Raw genomic sequence first — 20,560 nt, 5'->3', positions numbered from 1 at the left:
CTAGAGCCAGACAGGGGCAAATGGATTTGAACCCAAATTTCTTGATCTGCAATAAAGTCCGCTATGACTCAGAAACGCCCCAAAGAAAATATATAAAAGCTCACTCACAACCCGCCATACGTGCTACTATGGGCAGTCTAAGGTAAAAAAAAATTTGGCAAAACCATGCTTGAGACTTGCATGACACTTGCGTGTGTTCAGCGCCATAGAAGGTCGCAGACTGGCCGTGGCGACTTTTGGTCCTGCACATGGAAATTCTACGGGTCTTGCGAAAAATCAAGGATGCATACACTACTTATGGGACCCGTACTCCTTTTGTACGCCTGAACCAAGTCAGCAGCACGGCTAATAGGGGCTTTGCGATGACAGTAAGATGCATGAGTAATGCATGGTCACTGTACGAGTGACATGCCTCAGAAGTACTACACAAGCACTCCACACTTGTTATTTGTGCGGCCCCCAAGACAGAAGTACATCTCACTTTCTACCCCGATGTGTGGCATGCACACAGCGCACACAACCCGCACGCGACACGAGGGGCAAGACTCTGGGTATATATAATGGAGATGAAACAAGGAACTGATAATCTAACATGTAGCATTGTACAAGGGAAGAAGATGGCTGTCGCCATACCGCCGCAATGACTGAAGGAGTTGGACTCTTATAGGCAGATGATAGAAGCTGAGGAGCAGCATGAAGCGATATTGTTCTTCAGCTGAAAGACAGATGCAGAATGCTGCAGACATGCTGGTTTTATACCCACTCCTGGCTTGCATCACACACAAGTCATGAGTGATTGTCACATGCTAATCACGTGCGTCACACATGCTTCACAAGTGTGGCCCGTACTCCTAGCGCAGGAAACTGGTAAAATGCAAGTCACACACACTCCACACTCACTGAACACGTACTGATCACGTGCGTCAGACATACGCGTTCCACAGGCTAACGGCGCAATTTTTCCCACGCCTCGAGGATCAGGCATGCAACCTGTACTTGACAAGTGCTTTGCCCGTATTCCTCCCCCAAACTTTCCCCCGGGTTCACCGTGACCCTGTGGCACGGCTGCGAGCTACTAAACCCTGCGACCCGTGCGTGTCCAAAACACTTACGGCGGGTTGTGAGTGTGGCATAAGCAAATAACACAACACCTTTGAACTGAAGATCATTGTAAAGCAAATAAAAGCGGTACTAATCATAGCATTGCAAGCATGGTGCCATACATCCATGATGCTATGATATACAGACAATATCCTTTTATTGGTTATTTCCATGGTCATATTAATGGTGTAGAGTGTAAATTACTTCAACATACTATGAAGTAAGTCAGAAATGGGCATGCTGATATAAGCTGAGGACCTCCATGGGCACATTACTGGTTTAGAGTGTAAATGAAATTAAAGCCGCAAGCGGCCTCGACGGGCCCTCGCGCCAGCGGCCAAGGGGGGCGGGGGCATGCGTCCCCGCGAAATACCTTCCACAGCCTCTTCGGCAAGAGACATTACTCCCACAATGGCGACAAACCACAGAAATGGACACATGGCAACAATAGGGTCTCGCACTGAACGGTGCTCGGGGGACGCTATAGAGGCCCTGAGGCCGGCCTGGATCTGGGCTTCTGGGTCTCAGTAGCGGTGGCAGTCTAAGAAAAAGGAGCCAAATTTCGTGCGTTGTCGACCATGGCAAGCGCCCCAATAAGGGTCTTGTAAAGAGTTTGCTTGCCAAGTTTGACAAATCAAAAGCTGCAATATCATTGTTGCCATAACCAGCACCCCCAGGGGCGAAAGTGCACAAAATTTGGCGTATATGTCAGGTGAGCTATGAAGAGTTTGCGTATGAAGTTTGATGACAATTGAGTAAATAGAAGATGAGATATAGATTTTTGAAGAATAAATTTTTTGGTTTTTCCCATGTCAGTAGGTGGCGCTATGCTGTACATGAGCGATTATGAGTTGGAAAAATAAGTGTCAACAACAGCAATGAACTTTCACAAGGTAGTGGTGTGAAGGAAAAGCACCACGGAATTATTTACCAAAAACCCGTTTTGGAGCAATTGCGTCGGCCAAAAACATTGCCCCCCATGGACGAAAATTCCCAAAATGAGGTATAAATGACATGGGAGGCAGGAAGAGGGTGGCCGTGAAGTTTGACCAAATTTGAGGAAAGATTGGATTTTTTGCCCAAAAATAGCGCCCCCAGTGGCGAAAGTGCACAAAATTTGGCGTATATGTCAGGTGAGCTATGAAGAGTTTGCGTATGAAGTTTGATGACAATTGAGTAAACAGAAGATGAGATATAGATTTTTGAAGAATAAATTTTTTGGTTTTTCCCATGTCAGTAGGTGGCGCTATGCTGTACATGAGCGATGATGAGTTGGAAAAATAAGTGTCTACAACAGCAATGTACTTTCACAAGGTAGTGGTGTGAAGGAAAAGCATTATGGAATTATTTACCAAAAACCCGTTTTGGAGCAATTGCGTCGGCCAAAAACAGCGCCCCCCATGGACCAAAATTTCCAAAACGTTGTATACATGACATGGGAGGTAGTAAGAGGGTGGCCATGAAGTTTGACCAAATTTGAGAAAAGATTGGAATTTTTGCCCAAAAATAGCGCCCCCAGTGGCGAAATATCACAGAAATTGGGTAACATGTCAGAAGCCCAATGCGTGATTTGCGTGTGAAGTATGAGCAGTTTTGAGCAATCAGAAGATTTGTTATGAATTTTTAAGCATGTAAAATTTTGCATCGAAAATTGATTGACGTATAACTTCTGAACGGTTCATCCTACGTGAAACCTATTTAGAAACTTTTGTCAGCCATGTCTGTAGATGATGTGTATCAATTTTGGTGACATTCCTATGAACGGTCTAGGAGGAGTTGCGCCGTCTTCGTGGCCATGCATTTCGCACAAAAGTGAAATTACCTCACTTCCTGTTGGGCGTGGCTAATGCATTGGCATTACATTTTTGTCCGGCTTAGTGAGATACATACGCATACCAAATGGCATGCCACTACTACAAACTATATGGCAACCAGGCACCTTAATGCGGGAGGCCAAAATCACAACGACTTAGGGGGCGCTATAGAGGCCCTGAGCCCCGGCCAAGTTTGGGCTTCTGGTTCTGAGTAGCGGTGGCAATTCTCGGAACTGGTGCCAAATTTCGTGCGTTTTCGCCCATGGCAAGCGCCCCGAAAATGGCCCAACAGCGGAGAAAAATAAAGAAGAAGAAGAAGACGGAAGAAGAAGAAGAAGAAGAAGAAGAAGACGGAAGAAGAAGAATAATAATAGTGAACTCTTACAAGAACAATAGGGCCTTCGCCCATAGGGCTCGGGCCCTAACAAGCCAGACAGGGGACACTTGGATTTGAATCAGGAACCTCATGACTTATAGTCAAATGCTCTACCACTGAGTCATAGCCCCAAGGAGAGTAGGAGTCATATTATACCTGGTACATTTACAGGATATAATCATTGTAAGGCAATTAAAACCAGTGATAATGTGACAGATGGACAGCTGTTCCACCTTCTCTCTGTATGCTGATTCATCATCCCTGTTTATCAGTCCTAGCAGAGTCATGTAATCAGTGAACTTGATGATATGGTTGGAGCTGTGTGTCAGTGTACAGTTCTGAGTCAGCAGAGTGAAGGGCAGTGGACTGAACACACAGCCCTATGGAGCTCCAGTGTTCAGTGGTTCAGTGTGATGGAGTTGGAAATGTTGCAGCCAATCTGTACTGACCGAAATGCAGTTACAGTGTCAGAGAGAGATGAATGGAAGAGGTTATGGTGTTCTTAGTAGACCTGTTGGAATAGTTGGCAAATTGTTGAGGGTCCAGAGAACTGGGAAGACTGTTCTTTATGTGTGTCATGACTCACCTTTTGAAGCACTTCATGATGATGGGAGTCAGTGCCAAGGGGTGTTAGTCATTCAGGCACATCACTGATGACGGCACTAGAATAATGATGGTGGATTTGAAGCCCACTGGGATGGTTGACTGGCTTAAGGATGTGTTAAAGATGTCTGTGAGGATACCAACCAGTTGGTCAGCGCACTCCCTGAGCATACGGCCAGGTATATTGTCAGGTCCTGCAGCCTTACATGTGTTGAGTCTAGATAGAGTTCTGTTCACATCAGCTGTGGATAGACAGAGTACCTGCTCATTGGAGGGAGGTATAGTTTTCCTCATAAGCTGTTTGTTCTGTGCATCAAATCATATGGAAAAAAGTAATTTTTCTACATGACCCCTCACACACACTACACTCAGTGTTGGAGTGGCTTCCATCAGGACGCAGGCTGCGCTGTCCACGCTGCAGGACACAAAGGAGGAGGTCCACCTTTGTTCCCACAGCGGTCCGACTCCTGAACACTGACCCTTCCCTGTCCCAACATCATTGTCCAGCCCCTCGTCAGACTGAATGCACACAGAACTGACAGCTGTAGAGTATTCTAATTTGTGTTTTTATGTTTTTATGTTGTCTGATGTTCGACTGCCCTAATGCTGCTCTTGATACTCTTTTAATTGCCCTGCGGGGACAAATAAAGTGTTTTGAATTGAATTGAATTGAATTGAATTGAATTGAATAATTTAGCTCACCTGGAAGGGAGCCATCACCTCCACTGCTGTGTGGAGTGGGCTTATTTTCTGTAATGGACTGAATGCTCTGCCCCATGTGCCATGTGTGTGGTGTTTTGGAAGTGTTCATTGATTCTTTGCACATATGCCCACTTTGCTTTGCTTATAGCACGGGAAAGGTTGACTCTGACTGCCTTGAGGGCTGCCTTGTCTCCAAATCTGAAAGCTGAATTTCTGAAAGCCCACACACTTCATTCATCAGGCAGGGCTTTTGGTTGGCTCTTGTGGTGACAACCTTGGAAACAATGACATTCTCTATTCACTTGTGGATGTAACCAGTCACAGATTCAGTGTACTCCTCCAGGTTATGTAGCAGCCTCCTTGAAAATGTTCCAGTCTGTTAATGCAAAACAGTGTTGAAGAGTTGAAACAACACCATCTGGCCACACTCTTGAGTTCTTGTGTTTGAGCAGGGATTTGTGCACAGAAACCATGAACATGGGAAGCCATAGCCTAATGGTTAGAGAAGCAGCTTTGGGGCCAAAATGTCACTAGTTTGATTCCCTGGACCAGCAGGAATGGCTGAAGTGCCCTTGAGCAAGTCACCTAATCCCCAACTGCTCCCCAGCTCCCATTCTCTGGGATATGTTGTATGTCACTCTGGATAAAAGTGTCTGCAAAATGCCTGTAATGTAATGTAATGGTCCGAATAGCTGAGGTTGGGGTGGGTACAGAAGTAGGGATGTCAACTTTACTTTTTTGTGAAAGTAGTCAACACATACAAACTTGAAGAGAAAGTCAGAAAGGGGGCATGCAGATTTGAAGTTTAAGTTTGTATTCAGTGGCCTTCCCAGTCACCAGATTTGAATCCAATAGTAAACCTTTGAGATGTGGTAGAGTGGGGTATTCACAGCATGAAAGTGCACCTGAAATATCTGCAGGACTTGCATGATGTAATAATGTCAACATGGAACAGAATCTCAAAGGAATGTTTCCAGTATCGTGTGGAATCTATATCATGAATAATTGAGGCAGTTTTGAGAGCAAAAGGAAGCCCTACCCAGTATTAGCATAGTGTTCAGTGAGTGTATATACAATATCCTTTATCCTATTGGTTATTTCCATGGGTTTATTATTGCTTTAAAGTGTGAAGCACTTAAAGGTACCCTGAAGAAAGTCAGACAGGGGGAACCCAGATTTGAACCTCTTGATCTGCAGAAAAAAATGATCTATCACTGAGCTATACCCCTATGGCAAGCTGGGCTCATAATATGTCTGTTGTCTTTTATTGGATGTATTCACTGTAATGTAATTAAAACCAGCGAGAATCATGTCACAGTTAATGGTACCTAAATGCAGACACGAGCCAGACACTGGGCAAACAGATTTAAACTGGAACCTCTTGATCTTCCACTCAACAATGCACGATTATTGGTGCCAGACGGGCTGGTTTGAGTATTTCTGTAACTGCTGATCTCCTGGAATTTTTACATATAACAGTCTCTTGAGTTTACAAACAATGCTGCGATAAAGAACAAATGTCTAGTGAGTGGCAGTTCTTTGGACAGAAATGCATTGTTAATGAGACAGCTTAACGGGGAATGGCCGGACCAGTTTGTGCTGACAGAAAGGCTACAGTAACTCATGAACTGCTGTACAGTTGTGGTGAGCAAAAGAGCATTTCAGAATGCACAACTCATTGAACCTTGAGGCAGATCCCCTTCAACAGCAGAATACCACGTTGGGTTCCACTTCTGTCAGCCAAGAACAGAAAGATGAGGCTGCAGTGGGTGCAGGGTCATAAAAACTCTACAGCTGAAGACTGGAAAAACTTAGCCTGCTCTGATGAATCTCGATTTATGCTGAAGCGTACAGAATGTACAGTCGGAAATTGGCACTGACAGCATGAGTCCATGGACCCAACCTGCCTTGTATCAACAGATCAAATTGGTGGAGGTGGTGTAATGGTGTGGTGAATGTTTTCTTGGCACACTTTGGGCCCATTAATACCCATCAATTATTGTTTGAATGCCACAGCCTATTTGAGAATTGTTGCTGACCACGTGTATCCCTTCATGGCCACAATTAGCCCATCTCCTAATTGCAATATCCAGCATGATAGTGCACCATGTTATAAAGCAAATGCCATCTCAAACAGGATTAATATGGTTAACAAAAACTAAGACTAACACTAAAACTAGCAGTGAAATACCTCCATGATACTATGATATATAGACAATATCCTTTCAACAGTGGTTATATCTATGGGCACATTAATGATGCAGAGTGTATATTACTTAAATATACCGTGAAGTAATTCACACAGGGGGTACCCAGAGTTGGGACCTCTTGATCTGCTGTAAAATGCACTGTCAAATAATACCTGTTGCTTTTAATGGGATATCACTGTAAAGCAGTTAAAACCAGTGATAATCATCCATCCATTCATCCATCCATTATCCGTAACTGCTTATCCTGTGCAGGGTCGCAAGCAAGCTGGAGCCTATCAGTGATAATCATAGCACAGCAATTTCTGGGGGAGAAAAAAATCCCATACTGCCAAGGTATGATCTACATATATGATCTCCTTTATATTTTTGGTGATTTCCATTGGGGCGGCATGGTGGTGTAGTGGTTAGCGCTGTCGCCTCACAGCAAGAAGGTCCGGGTTCGAGCCCCGTGGCCGGCGAGGGCCTTTCTGTGCGGAGTTTGCATGTTCTCCCCGTGTCTGTGTGGGTTTCCTCTGGGTGCTCCGGTTTCCCCCAAAGACATGCAGGTTAGGTTAACTGGTGACTCTAAATTGACCGTAGGTGTGAATGGTTGTCTGTGTCTATATGTCAGCCCTGTGATGACCTGGCGACTTGTCCAGGGTGTACCCTGCCTTTTGCCCGTAGTCAGCTGGGATAGGCTCCAGCTTGCCTGCGACCCTGTAGAAGGATAAAGCGGCTAGAGATAATGAGATGAGATGAGATTTCCATTGGACTTTTAATGTTGTAACAGTGACAAGAGAAATCAAACTCTTATCTGAAAACTCTGGTCTATTGGCGCCATCTGCTGGGAGCTTATATTCAACACTCTTTCCCTTTTTATGAAGAGCATATTGATCAACTCACAAATGGGGTATTTTATTGAATCAAGTTAAATCTTATTGACTCGTCATCATTCTTAATGGCAGCTGCTTTAGAGATAAACTTGGTGCCATGGTGTCTTTGCACTTGACTCACTATTGGTCAGTCAAATTATGGATACTATGGGACATATCACTTTGTAAATCAATCCATTGACACTGACAGTTTTCGGTGAAAGTGAGCCTGCAAGGCATTCCTTGTTGTCCCCTGTTATATTATTTGGTAGCCATCCAATCCTCAGACCAATTGCTTATCTGCCATGGATCATGAACATGAGCGTTCCATTGTCTACGCAGGGACTGGCCCATTGGGTGATAGACATCATCACCAAAGCCTTTAGACAGGCTGGGCACCAAGTCCCAACTGTGCCATGCCAATGAAGGGTGTTGTCCCTTCCACATGACATCACTCTTGGATGCTACCTGGACATCACCATGTACTTTCTGAAGCTTCTACAAAGTTAGCATCACTCTCCCAATGTTTTGAGTGTAGTGGTCATCTCTGGTTCCTGTTCTCATGGACACTGGCAGACATTATCCTGGGGATTCAGTGTACCTGGTGATTGGTAGGTCTGTATGTAACTGTAGTTCTGTGAACCCTGGATAACCACTAAGGGTCCTGCTTATTTGGAACCAGCACAGGCTCAACTACCATAAGTTGGCCTAGTGGTTAGCATGTCCACCTCTTGATCAGGAGATCACGAGTTCTACTCGCGATTGGGTCATACCAAAGACCATCATAAAAATGGTACCTACTACCATCTGGCAAGGCATGCTGCAATACAGATGTGAGTCAGGAAGTCAAACTCTTGCAGTTACCAGAGGACTAAACCCCCACTGTAACCTGAGCTGTATAGGCAAGAGGCTAACGGCTATAGAAATGGAGATCGGCATCACACCCATACGCCTCAAAGAGCTGGTTAATACATTGTACTAGGACAGCCTGGGAAGGCCAGATTCTGGCGTGAGGGGGACTTTGACTTGACAGGCTCAACTAGAAGGTCCCTGGGACGTTTCTTTCAAATGCTGTATCATATGTCACGATGTGACTTTGCTGAAGGCTCTCAGCATGTTCATCCACACAAGGATATATCTAGGTGATTCTCACCATTCCTGCTGGTTAGCCAAGGCTCATAAAAACATGGTTAGATTAGCCCAAAAGTTTTTGGACACCTGACATCACACCCATATATGAGCCTTCCCTAAATTGTTGTCGCAAAACTGAAAGCACACAATTTGTATTGTATACCTTTATATGTTGTGGCATTACAATTTCCTTTTGCTGGAACTAAGGGGATGAGCCCAAACATGCTAGAACTTGAAAATGCCCTTTGCGTTTTGATTGAGGTCCATAAACACATGGTTTGCCAAGGCTGGAATGGAAGAACTTAATTGGCATGCACAGAGCCCTGACTTCAACTCCACTGAATACCTTTGGGATGAACTGTTATGCCAGCTGTACCCCAGGTCTCCTTGCTTGACATCAATGCCTGACCTAACTAATGCTGTTGTGGCTGAATGGCCACAAATCCCCATAGCCACAATCCAAAATATGGTAGAACGCCTTCCTAAAAGCTTGGAATTTATTATAACAACAAAGGGGGACTAAATCTGCAATGAGCTGCTCAAAAAGCACATGGTCAGGTGTAAACAAACTGTTGGCCATATAATGTGCATAACTAGTGTTCATTTGCATGCTACCAGTGTCCGTCCATCCATCCATTATCTATAGCCGCTTATACTGTCCTACAGGGTCACAGGCAAGTTAGAGCCTATCCCAGCTGACTATGGGCAAGAGGCAGGGTACACCCTGGACAAGTCGCCAGGTCATCACAGGGCTGACACATAGACACAGACAACCATTCATACTCACAGTCAATTTTAGAGCCACCAATTAGCCTAATCTGCATGCCTTTGGCAGAAACCAGAGCACCCAACAGAAACCCATGTAGACACAGGGAGAGCATGCAAACTCCACACAGAAAAGCCCTTGTCAGCCGCTGGGCTCAAACCCAAGACCTTCTTGCTGTGAGGCGACAGTGCTAACCACCATACCGCACACTACCAGTATCAATTACACAAATTAATGGCTTTAGAAGAAACCTTTATTTGTCACATGCACACTTCAAGCACAGTGAAATTCATCCTCTGCATTTAACCCATCTGGAGCAGTGAACACATACACACACACCCAGAGCAGTGGGCAGCCACACACAGTGTCCGGGGAGCAGTCAGGGGTCAGGTACCTTGCTCAAGGGCACCTCAGCCCAAGGCCGCCCACGTCAACCTAACTGCATGTCTTTGGACTGTGGGGGAAACCAGAGCACCCGGAGGAAACCCACGTAGACATGGGGAAAGCATGCAAACTCCACACAGAAAGGCCCTCGCTGGCCGCTAGGTTTGAACCTGGAACCTTCTTGCTGTGAGGCGACCGTGCTAAATAAGAATGGTAACAGCTTCTCTTATTAATTTAAACGTTACATTTATTGTGCACAACAAAGAGCAGGATCTTTTTATTGTTCAGAATCTCTACGTGCTGACATTTTGTTGTTAATTTTTTTTTAAATCACTCTAGAGGGAAAAGAGGGGGCACCCGGATTTGAACCGGGGACCTCTTGATCTGCAGTCAAATGCTCTACCACTGAGCTATACCCCCGTCGCGATTTTAAATTCTTTTAGGTGTTATTGATAGCTCATGTCGATGAATTTTAGATATTTTTGTAATTGCTTTGTAATGTGCTTATAATTAGTTTCATTAAGAGCTCAGGCAAGCTCCTGAAACTTTGCATGTTAGATTTAAGTTAGAAAGAATGTCGTATAAAAATATACAACTCGACATACTCCAAGATGGAAAATCTAAAATTTGACTTCAGTTCAGGTATTATTATTATTATTATTATTATTATTATGATGATGATGAAATTCTACGTAAAGTGGACAAGATGAAATACAAGACAGAACTTCCGGTTCAAAAAAAAAAAAAGCTCACAGTGCGCGCTCCCGTGTCGTGCCGTCAGTACGCGGGAACGCGGATCGTATGATAGAGCAGGGCAGTGTCGTGCTCGCGCTTTTGCGCGCGCCTGCTTGCTCAGTGACAGACAGCAGTGCAAAAACATCACAAGCCGCCGCCTGCACTGGATTTCTTGCTCGGATAGAAACCTGCCCGATATCTCACGCATATAATTAATACCGAAGCATCAACATCGGGTTCTAATCTTTTTCATTTCACCTGTCGCTCTGAGATTGTTTGAAAATGAATCCGCTGTGTAGTAGATGTAACCGAGTCGTGTATCCTACGGAAAAAGTGAATTGTCTTGACAAGGTAAGCTAACCAAGATTTAGTTAGCTCAGTGTACTGATAACACTGTCTAGCATTGATATTTTCTCTACTCTTTATATGTTAACGAACAGCGTTTCTACTTTTAAGTGTTTTTTGTGGTATTTTGGTTGGAACGGAAGCGGAACCAGTTAGCTGGCTAATGCTAAGTAGCTTGTTTATGGTCGCGCAGTGAACGAGAATTGCTTGCTAACTAGCTAGCTAGTTACCTTAGTGCCACAGGTTTCCCCACCTCTTATTAACGTTTGTCGCTGTGCTAGCTCGTTTGCCGTTATCCAAATTCATAGCAGCCTTATTTGAAAAGGAATGCTAATTTGAATAAGTAGCTAAATGTTTGCTAAACAGGGGATGTTAGCGCGGGGGCGTGCGGGCGTGCGCGTGCACGCACGGCCTCCTCAGAGCAGGAATCTGACGTGTCACAGTCTGCAGTTCAGTTCAAAACAGAATTCTCCTCAAACCTGTGCTGCTTCAACTTTTCTGTGGAGCCAGGAACCTCCTTAACTGTAAAATAAATCCTACTGACCCCTACAGCATAGATTTATTTCATGAGAATTATCAAAACACTTCTTATTCGAACCTTAAAACTTAATATTCCTGAAATGTTCACTGATAGAACTTTTATTGATCCCTTCAGGGAAATTAAAATTCCAGCAGCATCATTACAGAATAAACAGAGAATAGAAACTAGAGAGAACTTCTAGACATGTACGAATATAAAAAATAAAATATGGAGGGGAAAAAATCTAGCAGGAGAGGTATTGCACGTTGTCCAGTATTGCTTTTTGTCAGGCTCGGCTGCTGCTCCTTCCCTGCTCCCCAGAGAGGAGCTGTACGGTCTGATCGCGTGATGGACAAAGGAGTTTTTAAGTCTGTTCGTCCTGCACTTGGGAAGGAGCATTCCGTCACCAAACAGGCTCCTCTGGTTGCTGATGACGGTGTGCAGAGGGCGACTGGCATCGTCAGGGGTGCAGATACGTTTTTTTGAACTGGGGGGGACAAAGCTGCCAGCAAACCAACCCCACCCCCACCATGTGTTGTCAACATGTGTTGACTTTCTAAAGGCCTCTGCATGTTCTTGTGACCAGGCTTTCGCAGATAGCTTTTCGCAGACAGTTGTAATTTATCGTTGAGCAGGGAGTAATAGGCGTGCGCGATGTTATTCACTGCCACAACGCAAGGGGGCGCGAAATCGCTAGGAGTAGTTGGTGGGTGTGGTTAGTGGAGTGTTTATCCTCCGGTTACTTATAATGACTAGAACTGGAGTCGTATAGATGTACGTACTTCCTCGCTTCCTCGATCAACCGCTCTTCGTGCTGCTCCATCTTCGCTCGTGTTTTTAAAAATGGAGGTCGTGAAAACAAAACAAACCGGGAAAGTAGGGAAGCGGAAGTGCGTGTACAGCGGATGTAGCGTGGACCAATCAGAGCCCTCTTGTCTGCGAGGCTTCTGCGGTGGTCACAATTTTTGGGAGGTGCGCGCAGAGCGTCTACGAAGGTGGGGGGGGCTACGCAGACTCTGTCTGCGACGCCATCTGCGAGGACTGGGTTGTCAGCATAAATTGGCCTTAACTATGCCTGTGTGTTGCGTGAGCGGCAGTCAGTCAACAACTCTTCCCAAAGTTTCCTTATGAAACAATATGCTCGCTGAAATTATGGCAGGGAACGCCAGATTAAACATTAAAACTGCCTTCTGAGCACTGTATCTACAGGCTACCACCGAAAGAAGGAGGCTACCAGAAAGGCATCTGTACTCCGTACGATTTTACTTTCACTACGACATTACTTTGAACAGACTATCAAAAAATTGCAAGGTGATATGATAAAGTAAGGCACAGTTTACTTGCAGTCGTTGTTTTTTGAAAAAACGATGCAATCATTTTCTGCCTTTTCAGTTTGGTACCCTTCATCATGCCGTGTTGGGGTCCTGAACTAGGAGCTGTCCCCGATATGCCTGTCAAACTTGTTGTGGGTAACCATAGCAACCAAGCTCGAGCTCGCAACCTGTGCAGTCTGCGCAGCTCAACCAACCGAATATCAGTCTTTGTTTTGTTTTATGTGAGTTGTTGCAACTATGTATGTACTGCTGTGCATCTCAATAAACCGAATGGTAATTAGTCTTTTGATTTTTCCATGAGGTTTGCCTTATGCAAAGAAAGACAGCATAGACGTTTTTTCCTCCCTATAAGTGGGGGGGGACCGAACGAGGTGAATTTAAATCTGGGTGGGACGAATCCCACCCGTCCCACCCTCTGTCTGCACCCGTGGGCGTCGTCCATGATGTTCAGTAGTTTGTCCATAGACCTCTTCTCTGCCACCGTCACCAGAGAGTCCAGCTTCATGCTGTCCAGCCTGGATGTGTCCTTCTTGGATGTGCTCCCACCCTGCCCCGCCCCCCCAGCACACCACGGTGTAAAACAGGACACTAGCAACCACAGACTGATAGAACATCCACAGGAGTTTCCTGCAGATCTTAAATTGCATATCCTGGACCAATTTCGTGGGGTTTTTTGTATATGAAAGTATGTCCCTTTACACACTCATCCCAAAGGGTAATTTTGCACAAAGCCATCTGTCTACAGCAGAAAAAAATAAAATAACAAAACACATCTGGAAAAATCCCAATGGAGTCTGGAGCCGGATTCGTGACATTATCTGGGGAGCCGCCAGCAGGCTGCGAGAGCTTGCACGGTTTCAGTGCACAGCCTGTGTAGACAAAGTTTAGCAGCTAGCGATTTTGCATTGAAATATGGAATTGTCACCTGAGCGCAATGTTGCTTCACCTTTGGATGAAGAATATAATGAGATGTCAGAATTATTTCTTACCCTGGCAACAGTCAACTTGTGAATTGCTGATTTTCTTGGTCTTTTTCTCGGCTCAGCTTCCGGGTGCCTCGCACGAAGCGCTCCCATTTCTCTCTCATTGTCTGGTCTTGTGGAAAACGATGAGTACTAATCCCATCAAGATTGTTGTTGCTACACCCTCCTACGATACATCTGTTAACCATTTTAATAATTACGTGATAACATTGAAGAAATTTGCAGAAAACCACCAGGTCGTTTTCTCATAAACAAACCAACTCTGACGTAGGATTCAGAGGGAGGCGTCCCACACGTGACGTCACAAAAATCAATGTTTGCCGGGAAATCCAAACGGCAAGTTTTTTCAGAGGCGGACCAATTTGCCTCAAATGGCTTGATTTCAACTGAATTTTTCTGGTATTGCGCAAGATAAAAAAAAAAAAAAAACTGTGCAAAATGTGACCAATATTTGACCAAAGTTTAATATAAAATAGGAGAATTGCATTGATATTGCTCCTGAATTTACCCGTGATATGCACTTTAAAGGACCGCAGCCTCCTCAGGAAGTACAGCCTGTTCTGTACCTTCCTGTACAGGTGGTTGGTGTTGCAAGTCCAGTCCAGCTTGCTGTCCAGACACAGCCCGAGGTACTTGTAGGAATTCACAGCCTCCACCTCAATCAGAACTGGTCGTGACCTTAGTCTGGACCTCCCAAAGTCAATGACCAGCTCCTTGGTCTTCGAGGTGTTGAGCTGCAGATGGTTCCTATTGCACCAAACGGCAAAGTCCCTCACCAGGCTCCTATACTCCTCCTCTCTGTCGTCCCTGATACACCCCAGTATGGCTGTCTCATCGGCGAACTTCTGAATGTGATGCATCTCGGAGTTGTATCAGAAGTCCACGGTGTACAGGGTGAAGAGAAGAGGGGCCAGCACCCAGCCCTGGGGTGCTCCGGTGCTGCTAATCACCATGTCAGAAGTGATGTCCTTCAGCCTGACGTACTGCGGCCTGTCGGTAAGGTAGCTGGCGATCCAGGTGACCAGGCAAGGGTCCACTCGCATCCTGTTCAGTTTGTCCTGAAGCATAAGAGGCTGGATGGTATTGAAGGCACTCGAGAACAGCATGAGGTCTGAGTTGACTTTGCTGCTTGGATCACTAAATATAATTTTTTTTTTTTTTTTTTTTAATCCTGTAGCACTGTGATTTCCAGCACCTAAGGTTGTTTTTTTTTTTTTTTTAGGTCCTGGACCTCTGGATATGTTTCGCAGAGAACCCCCGCTCTAGATTAATGCTCCAATATGCTTCTGTTGTCAAGTTATTATCTTTCACATGATTTGTATTGATTTCAAGATGTGACCAAACTCCTGTCTGATTTCTCTTCTACCTTTATATTGTTTGCTTTGCCGTTAGTACTCACAATATACGAAAAAGAAAAATTGTATAAATCATGCGCTACTTTTTTTGTTTTTGTATATGCAAATAGAGCAGTACATTTACACCTAATTTATGAAAAGCTGCTGTTGTAGTCATAGGCCATTTGCAATAATTTGACTGTGTGACTGGGAAAAGACTACAGCCAGATAGCGTGGCTCCAAGTAGCTGTGTATCCTTCAGTCAAAAACTCTTTGCTCTGTTAATCAGAAATGGGAGATTGTACAGGATGTCAATGTCCAGTTTTGTTTTGTTTTTTGAGATGCGAGAGAGAGGATATTATATAGTGGTGCAAAGATATGAGTGAAATATTTTTCAACACAAGAAGATAAACTTCATATCTTCGTGCCACCGTGTAATGTTCTTTGTATTATATAGACACATCCATCCACCCACCCACCCACCCACACACGCAAGTTAATCAGAAGGATTTTGAACCAGTTCGCCATTTTGACATCTAGTCAGCAGGAAAATGTTGGGAGTGATGTCATCAGAGTGAAATATCAGGAAAATATATACACACACACACACAGCACACTTTTTCGATGGGATAAAAACGCGTTCTATTCCAGTCTAGCGGGTTTCATTCATTTGGTTCGATAGCATGCAGTATTGTTAGCATATCGCTTATCCTACGTGTATTACATCACTCTACTCGGTGGAGAATGAGCGTTGAATATGGTTTATGATATTGCACGGTTGTCAAGACAACACGACGTCACGCATCGGAGATGTAAAACTTCCATGCTAGCGAGCGACTGGGACAGTTTGTAAACGAACATGGCCGCCAGGTTTGCTTTGTTAAGTTCAGAAGAGTTTGAAAGACAAAGACGTGTTGAACACCCAAAAGGAATGTGTATTTATTATTATTATAATAATAATAATGGCTTTTTTCATGATGTATCAGATATAATCCGTTTAGCTAGCATAATATTGAACTCCTCTTCGACTCATTCAGTATCATGCTAGCTGAATGGAACGCATCTGAAAAGCCAGCCAGTATTATTTAAATATGTCACTCAGATCTGCGATGTATTTCGTATGAAATACTTGAGTTTTTCAGCACAAGAACTTCATGTCTTCGAGACACCGTGTAATTTTCTTTTTATTATACAGAGACATTCACAAACAAAAAGTCCCCAAGTTTATCAGAATAATTCATCGATTTGCTCCCGAATGAGGATATTGAGATGTTACTCAATGTCCAGATGTACTTCATATGAAATATGAGTGGTGTATTTCCCAGTAAAACACTCGTGTCTATATAATAAATAAAATAAACTTCCAACTAGTCTGTCAGGAAGGTTGCTAAATTCAAAAGAAAGCATCAGCTGAATTTTGTGTGAATTGATGACTTCTCACAAAAGCACAAACATGAATAAATTACTACTTCATACATGTTGACACAATGACTTTGCATTAAAAATGCATGTAACAGCCCCAGGTGTTGATATGGTCTTCAACAAAGTTACCTACCTACCTTGCACGGGAAAAAAAAGTTGGGTTTTTTTTCCAAATTAATGACTATTAAGGGACTCTCAGATGGTGTGCAGAAGGTGTAATGTCTCGAGCCAGTAATAAAATATTTCAAGAACCTTTGTTCAGTAGGGTTTTCTTTCCATTTGTCATCTAGGTGAAAGAAATGGATTAGACGTGTGTAGTTAGAACATCTTATTTTGAAAATGAACAAACTTTTCCGCTACAGTATTTTCTATTCATTCATTTATTCTTACACAGACTTAAAGCTCTAGGTGATGTGTGTAATGGACTTTAAAGATCAATCGTTCTCTCTTTCAGAATGGCTTTGGCCAGAATAATCATGAATCATGAGTACTGGAATCTCTCTTAAGGAGAAAGTGCAGTTAAGAGGCAAAAAGCCTCCCACATAGGATTACTCAGTGGTGATGTAGAAGGAGTAAGAGATTATTTAATTGCAAATAAGTATTACAGAGGTTAGGGAACATGAGACACATGCAAAACAATTTTAAGCTTGTTTAATACAGATTCTGGTCTCGTTCACGGGTAAAACCAAAAATTTGCCTTTTCTTGTTTTTGCCTTTCTATCCACATTGATACGAACACTGAAAACGTGTTGTCGGGAAGGCTTAGCTTTTTCAAAAAATGTTGACACGTGTGTATGTGAGCTATGTCATCAGTTGCAAAATTGTGAGACCTATTTTTCTATAGTGTGTATAGTATACGAGCCACACTAGGTGGGTTTCCATTAAACTTCTTAACGTGCAATTTGAAATTGCAAACTTAAAGGGGAAAAAAAAGTACCCTATGGGTACATGTGGCTACTGCTTATAAATAAAATTTTCTGATGCTACGTCCATACAGTAAATATAGTAGCATATATACTATACATGTCGTCAATTAGGGCGGCACGGTGGTGTAGTGGTTAGCACTGTCGCCTCACAGCAAGAAGGTTCTGGGTTTGAGCCCCGTGGCCTGCGAGGGCCTTTCTGTGCGGAGTTTGCATGTTCTCCCCGTGTCCGCGTGGGTTTCCTCCGGGTGCTCCGGTTTCCCCTACAGTCCAAAGACATGCAGGTTAGGGTAACTGGTGACTCTAAATTGACCGTAGGTGTGAATGTGAGTGTGAATGGTTGTCTGTGTCTACGTGTCAGCCCTGTGATGACCTGGCAACTTGTCCAGGGTGTACCCCGCCTTTCACCCGTAGTCAGCTGGGATAGGCTCCAGCTTGCCTGCGACCCTGTAGAACAGGATAAAGCGGCTACAGATAATGAGATGAGATGTCATCAATTATACTCGCTTCATCTCTTACAAGCGTCACCAAGCTGTGAGCAACATCAGCGCTTGTAGTGTTTTGGTGACCAATTTTGTCTGAACTAGATCTATTTTCAAAATAGTAAGAAGGCACTTGTTCATGAATTGTCTTAGAAGCATTATTTAGTACTAATGAGCACATTTTGTTTCACAAGTGTTAGTATAAAGACTAAAATAAAAAAAAATTAAAGCAAATAGCAGAAGTTTGATATCGGCCTCTCGGTGTATCTGCCAAAAAGCTGCTAAAAAAAAAACTTGCAAGGACCTAAATGTTACAACTGACCCCCACCCTCATCATATATGATGCTCGGGTGTATTTTGGAGATCTAGCAGAAAACCTTGCTCCACGTATACCGTTAAAGGTTAAATGATGCTTTTGTTTTCTGAAGAAATCATTTTAAAGAACTTGAGTCTCATCAGCTGCCTTGAACAACTGTCTGACTTATTTAATGTTAATAACGTCACCAAAATAAAGAAACCGTATGGGACAGATGGTGACCTTTTGCAAGTGACCTTTAGCTGTGATTTAGTAAAAGGTCTTTCAGTCACTTGCTCAATCTAAAGGGTTCGCTGACCTGTAGTTTACCAGTGGTTCACATAATTGCACGTTACGTTATGGACGTAGACGCCAGACCAGCTTCTACTGAGCCACCCACATAACTTTAAAGTTACGTGTCCACAAATGTATCCATTTAAATAGCGAGTGAAATTTGGAACCACCTTCTTGTAGGAGAGTTTTCCCTATTCCCCAAATAAAACCAGCAGACAATCTTATAGATCACAATTAAAGTTCATATTCGGCAGTGAGGTATCACTTTAGCTCCACCACAGAAGCCCACGATCTGAGGAGGAGTAGCTTTTTTTTTTTTATAGTGAGGTGTAAACTATAGATACGCACTGGAGTGGTGTGTTAATGCATCTATACCCTCGCATTAGGCAAGATTAATAGAGTGAAGAATGTACACCGTATGACCAAAAGCTTTAACACCCGTCTATCACACTCGTGCGTCCTTGTTGATCATCTCATTCTACGTGTAGTCCCCCTTTGCTGCTGTTATAACCCTCACTCTTCTGAGGAGGCTTTCCACTAGATTTTGGAGCGTGGCTGTAGGGCTTTGTGTTCATTCAGCTACAAGAACCTTTGTGAAGTCAGACACGGAGGTCTGAGGTGCACTCGGCTTTCTGGTTTGTCCAGAAAGTGTTCAGTGGGGTTAAGGTGTTTATGATCGGTTGTCAAAAAGTTCTAAGGCAGATGTTATAATTTCAAAAGGTGTCTGATTTTTAATAGCTAAAACATGTTAAGATGCGTCTCGAACAGTTTTGGCAAGTTTTATCATTCTATCTTTGTCAAGCCTTGAGCTGTGTTAGGTTTTATTTGATCAGGTTTTTCAACCCTCCGAAATGAACAATTTTGAAATCAGAGCAAACATCAAATTTTTAACCAAACTTGAATGGAAACCCATTAAAATTATTGAAGCTTTGCAGCAGGTTTATGGGGACTCTTCATCTAGAGCTGTTTGTTTATGCTTGGATTAAGCAATTTAAGGAGGATAGGGAAGAGCTCAAAGACGACCCAAGGGAAAGAAGACCTTCCATTGTAAAAAATGAAAAAAAAAGTCAAGCTCGTGTGGAATCTGGTGGAAGAAGATCGCCGAATCACTGTCGATGCAATCGCCAGTGAAGTTGAAATCTCGCATGGTTCAGCTTTTTCAATTCTGACAGATGTTGGTCTGAGTAAGCTTTCAGCTCGTTGGGTCCCGAAAGCGTTGCTCAAAGATCTGACCATTCTTTAGCACTTTGACCAGAATTGAAGCAAATTAAACCAATTTTTTTTTTTTTAACAGTGTGTCACTGGAGATGAAACCTGGATTTGCCAATACGACCCAGAAAGCAAAATTCAGTCAAAATAATGGCTACCAAGAGGAACAGTTGGGCCTGTGAAGTTTAAAGCCGTGAGGTCCATTCAAAAGGTTATGGCGACAGTTTTCTGGGATTCTGAAGGAATAATCCAAATTGATTTTCTCGAAGGACAGAGAACAGTAACCGCTAGCTATTATGAAGGAGTTTTGCGAAAGCAAAAGACTGCACTGGCCAAAAAATGCAAAAGAAAGTTGCACCGCCAAATCCTTTTCCATCATAACGCACCGGCACACTCGGCAAAGACCGTTAGGGCTATCTTATGTGAATTTTGATGGGAAATTCTTCCACACCCTCCTTACAGCCCTGATCTATCTCCATCCGATTTTTTTTTTCCTTTTCCCAAAACTGAGAACATTTGAAAGGAACTCGATTTCAGTCCTTAGACGAGGCAAAGAAGCAGGTTGTGACCTGGTGCGAAAGACATCCCCCAGAATTCTACAAAGAAGGAATTCTCCGATGGAAACACCGCTTGCAGTTTAGACTTAAATGGATACATAGAGCGAGAGCTTTATTTTCACAAAGATTTTTTTTTTTTTTCAATTTGTCTTAGAACTTTTTGACTCCCCCCTCGTATAGTAATCAAAT

The 20,560-nt window shown here is 43.5% G+C and overlaps 1 protein-coding gene and 1 non-coding gene across 2 annotated transcripts in view; one reads left to right on the top strand and one right to left on the bottom strand.

Annotated features, from left to right (window-relative positions):
* Positions 1-10,286: 10,286 nt before the first annotated feature.
* trnac-gca (transfer RNA cysteine (anticodon GCA)) lies at positions 10,287-10,358 on the bottom strand. The gene has a single exon. It is a non-coding gene; the product is annotated as a tRNA-Cys (tRNA).
* Positions 10,359-10,753: 395 nt separating this feature from the next.
* The window catches only part of lasp1 (LIM and SH3 protein 1), a 41,381-nt gene continuing 31,574 nt past the window's right edge, over positions 10,754-20,560 (top strand). The window contains exon 1 of the mRNA XM_060901937.1: positions 10,754-11,024. Coding sequence (XP_060757920.1) covers positions 10,956-11,024 — 69 coding nt within the window. The 5' untranslated portion in view covers positions 10,754-10,955. The remainder of the gene's footprint in view (positions 11,025-20,560) is intronic.

This window comes from Neoarius graeffei, chromosome 20 (genome assembly GCF_027579695.1).
Source record: "Neoarius graeffei isolate fNeoGra1 chromosome 20, fNeoGra1.pri, whole genome shotgun sequence".
Classification (NCBI taxonomy): Eukaryota; Metazoa; Chordata; class Actinopteri; order Siluriformes; family Ariidae; genus Neoarius; species Neoarius graeffei.
The sequence above is the reverse complement of the archived record's forward strand: the minus strand, read 5'-3'. Positions and strand labels throughout refer to the sequence as shown.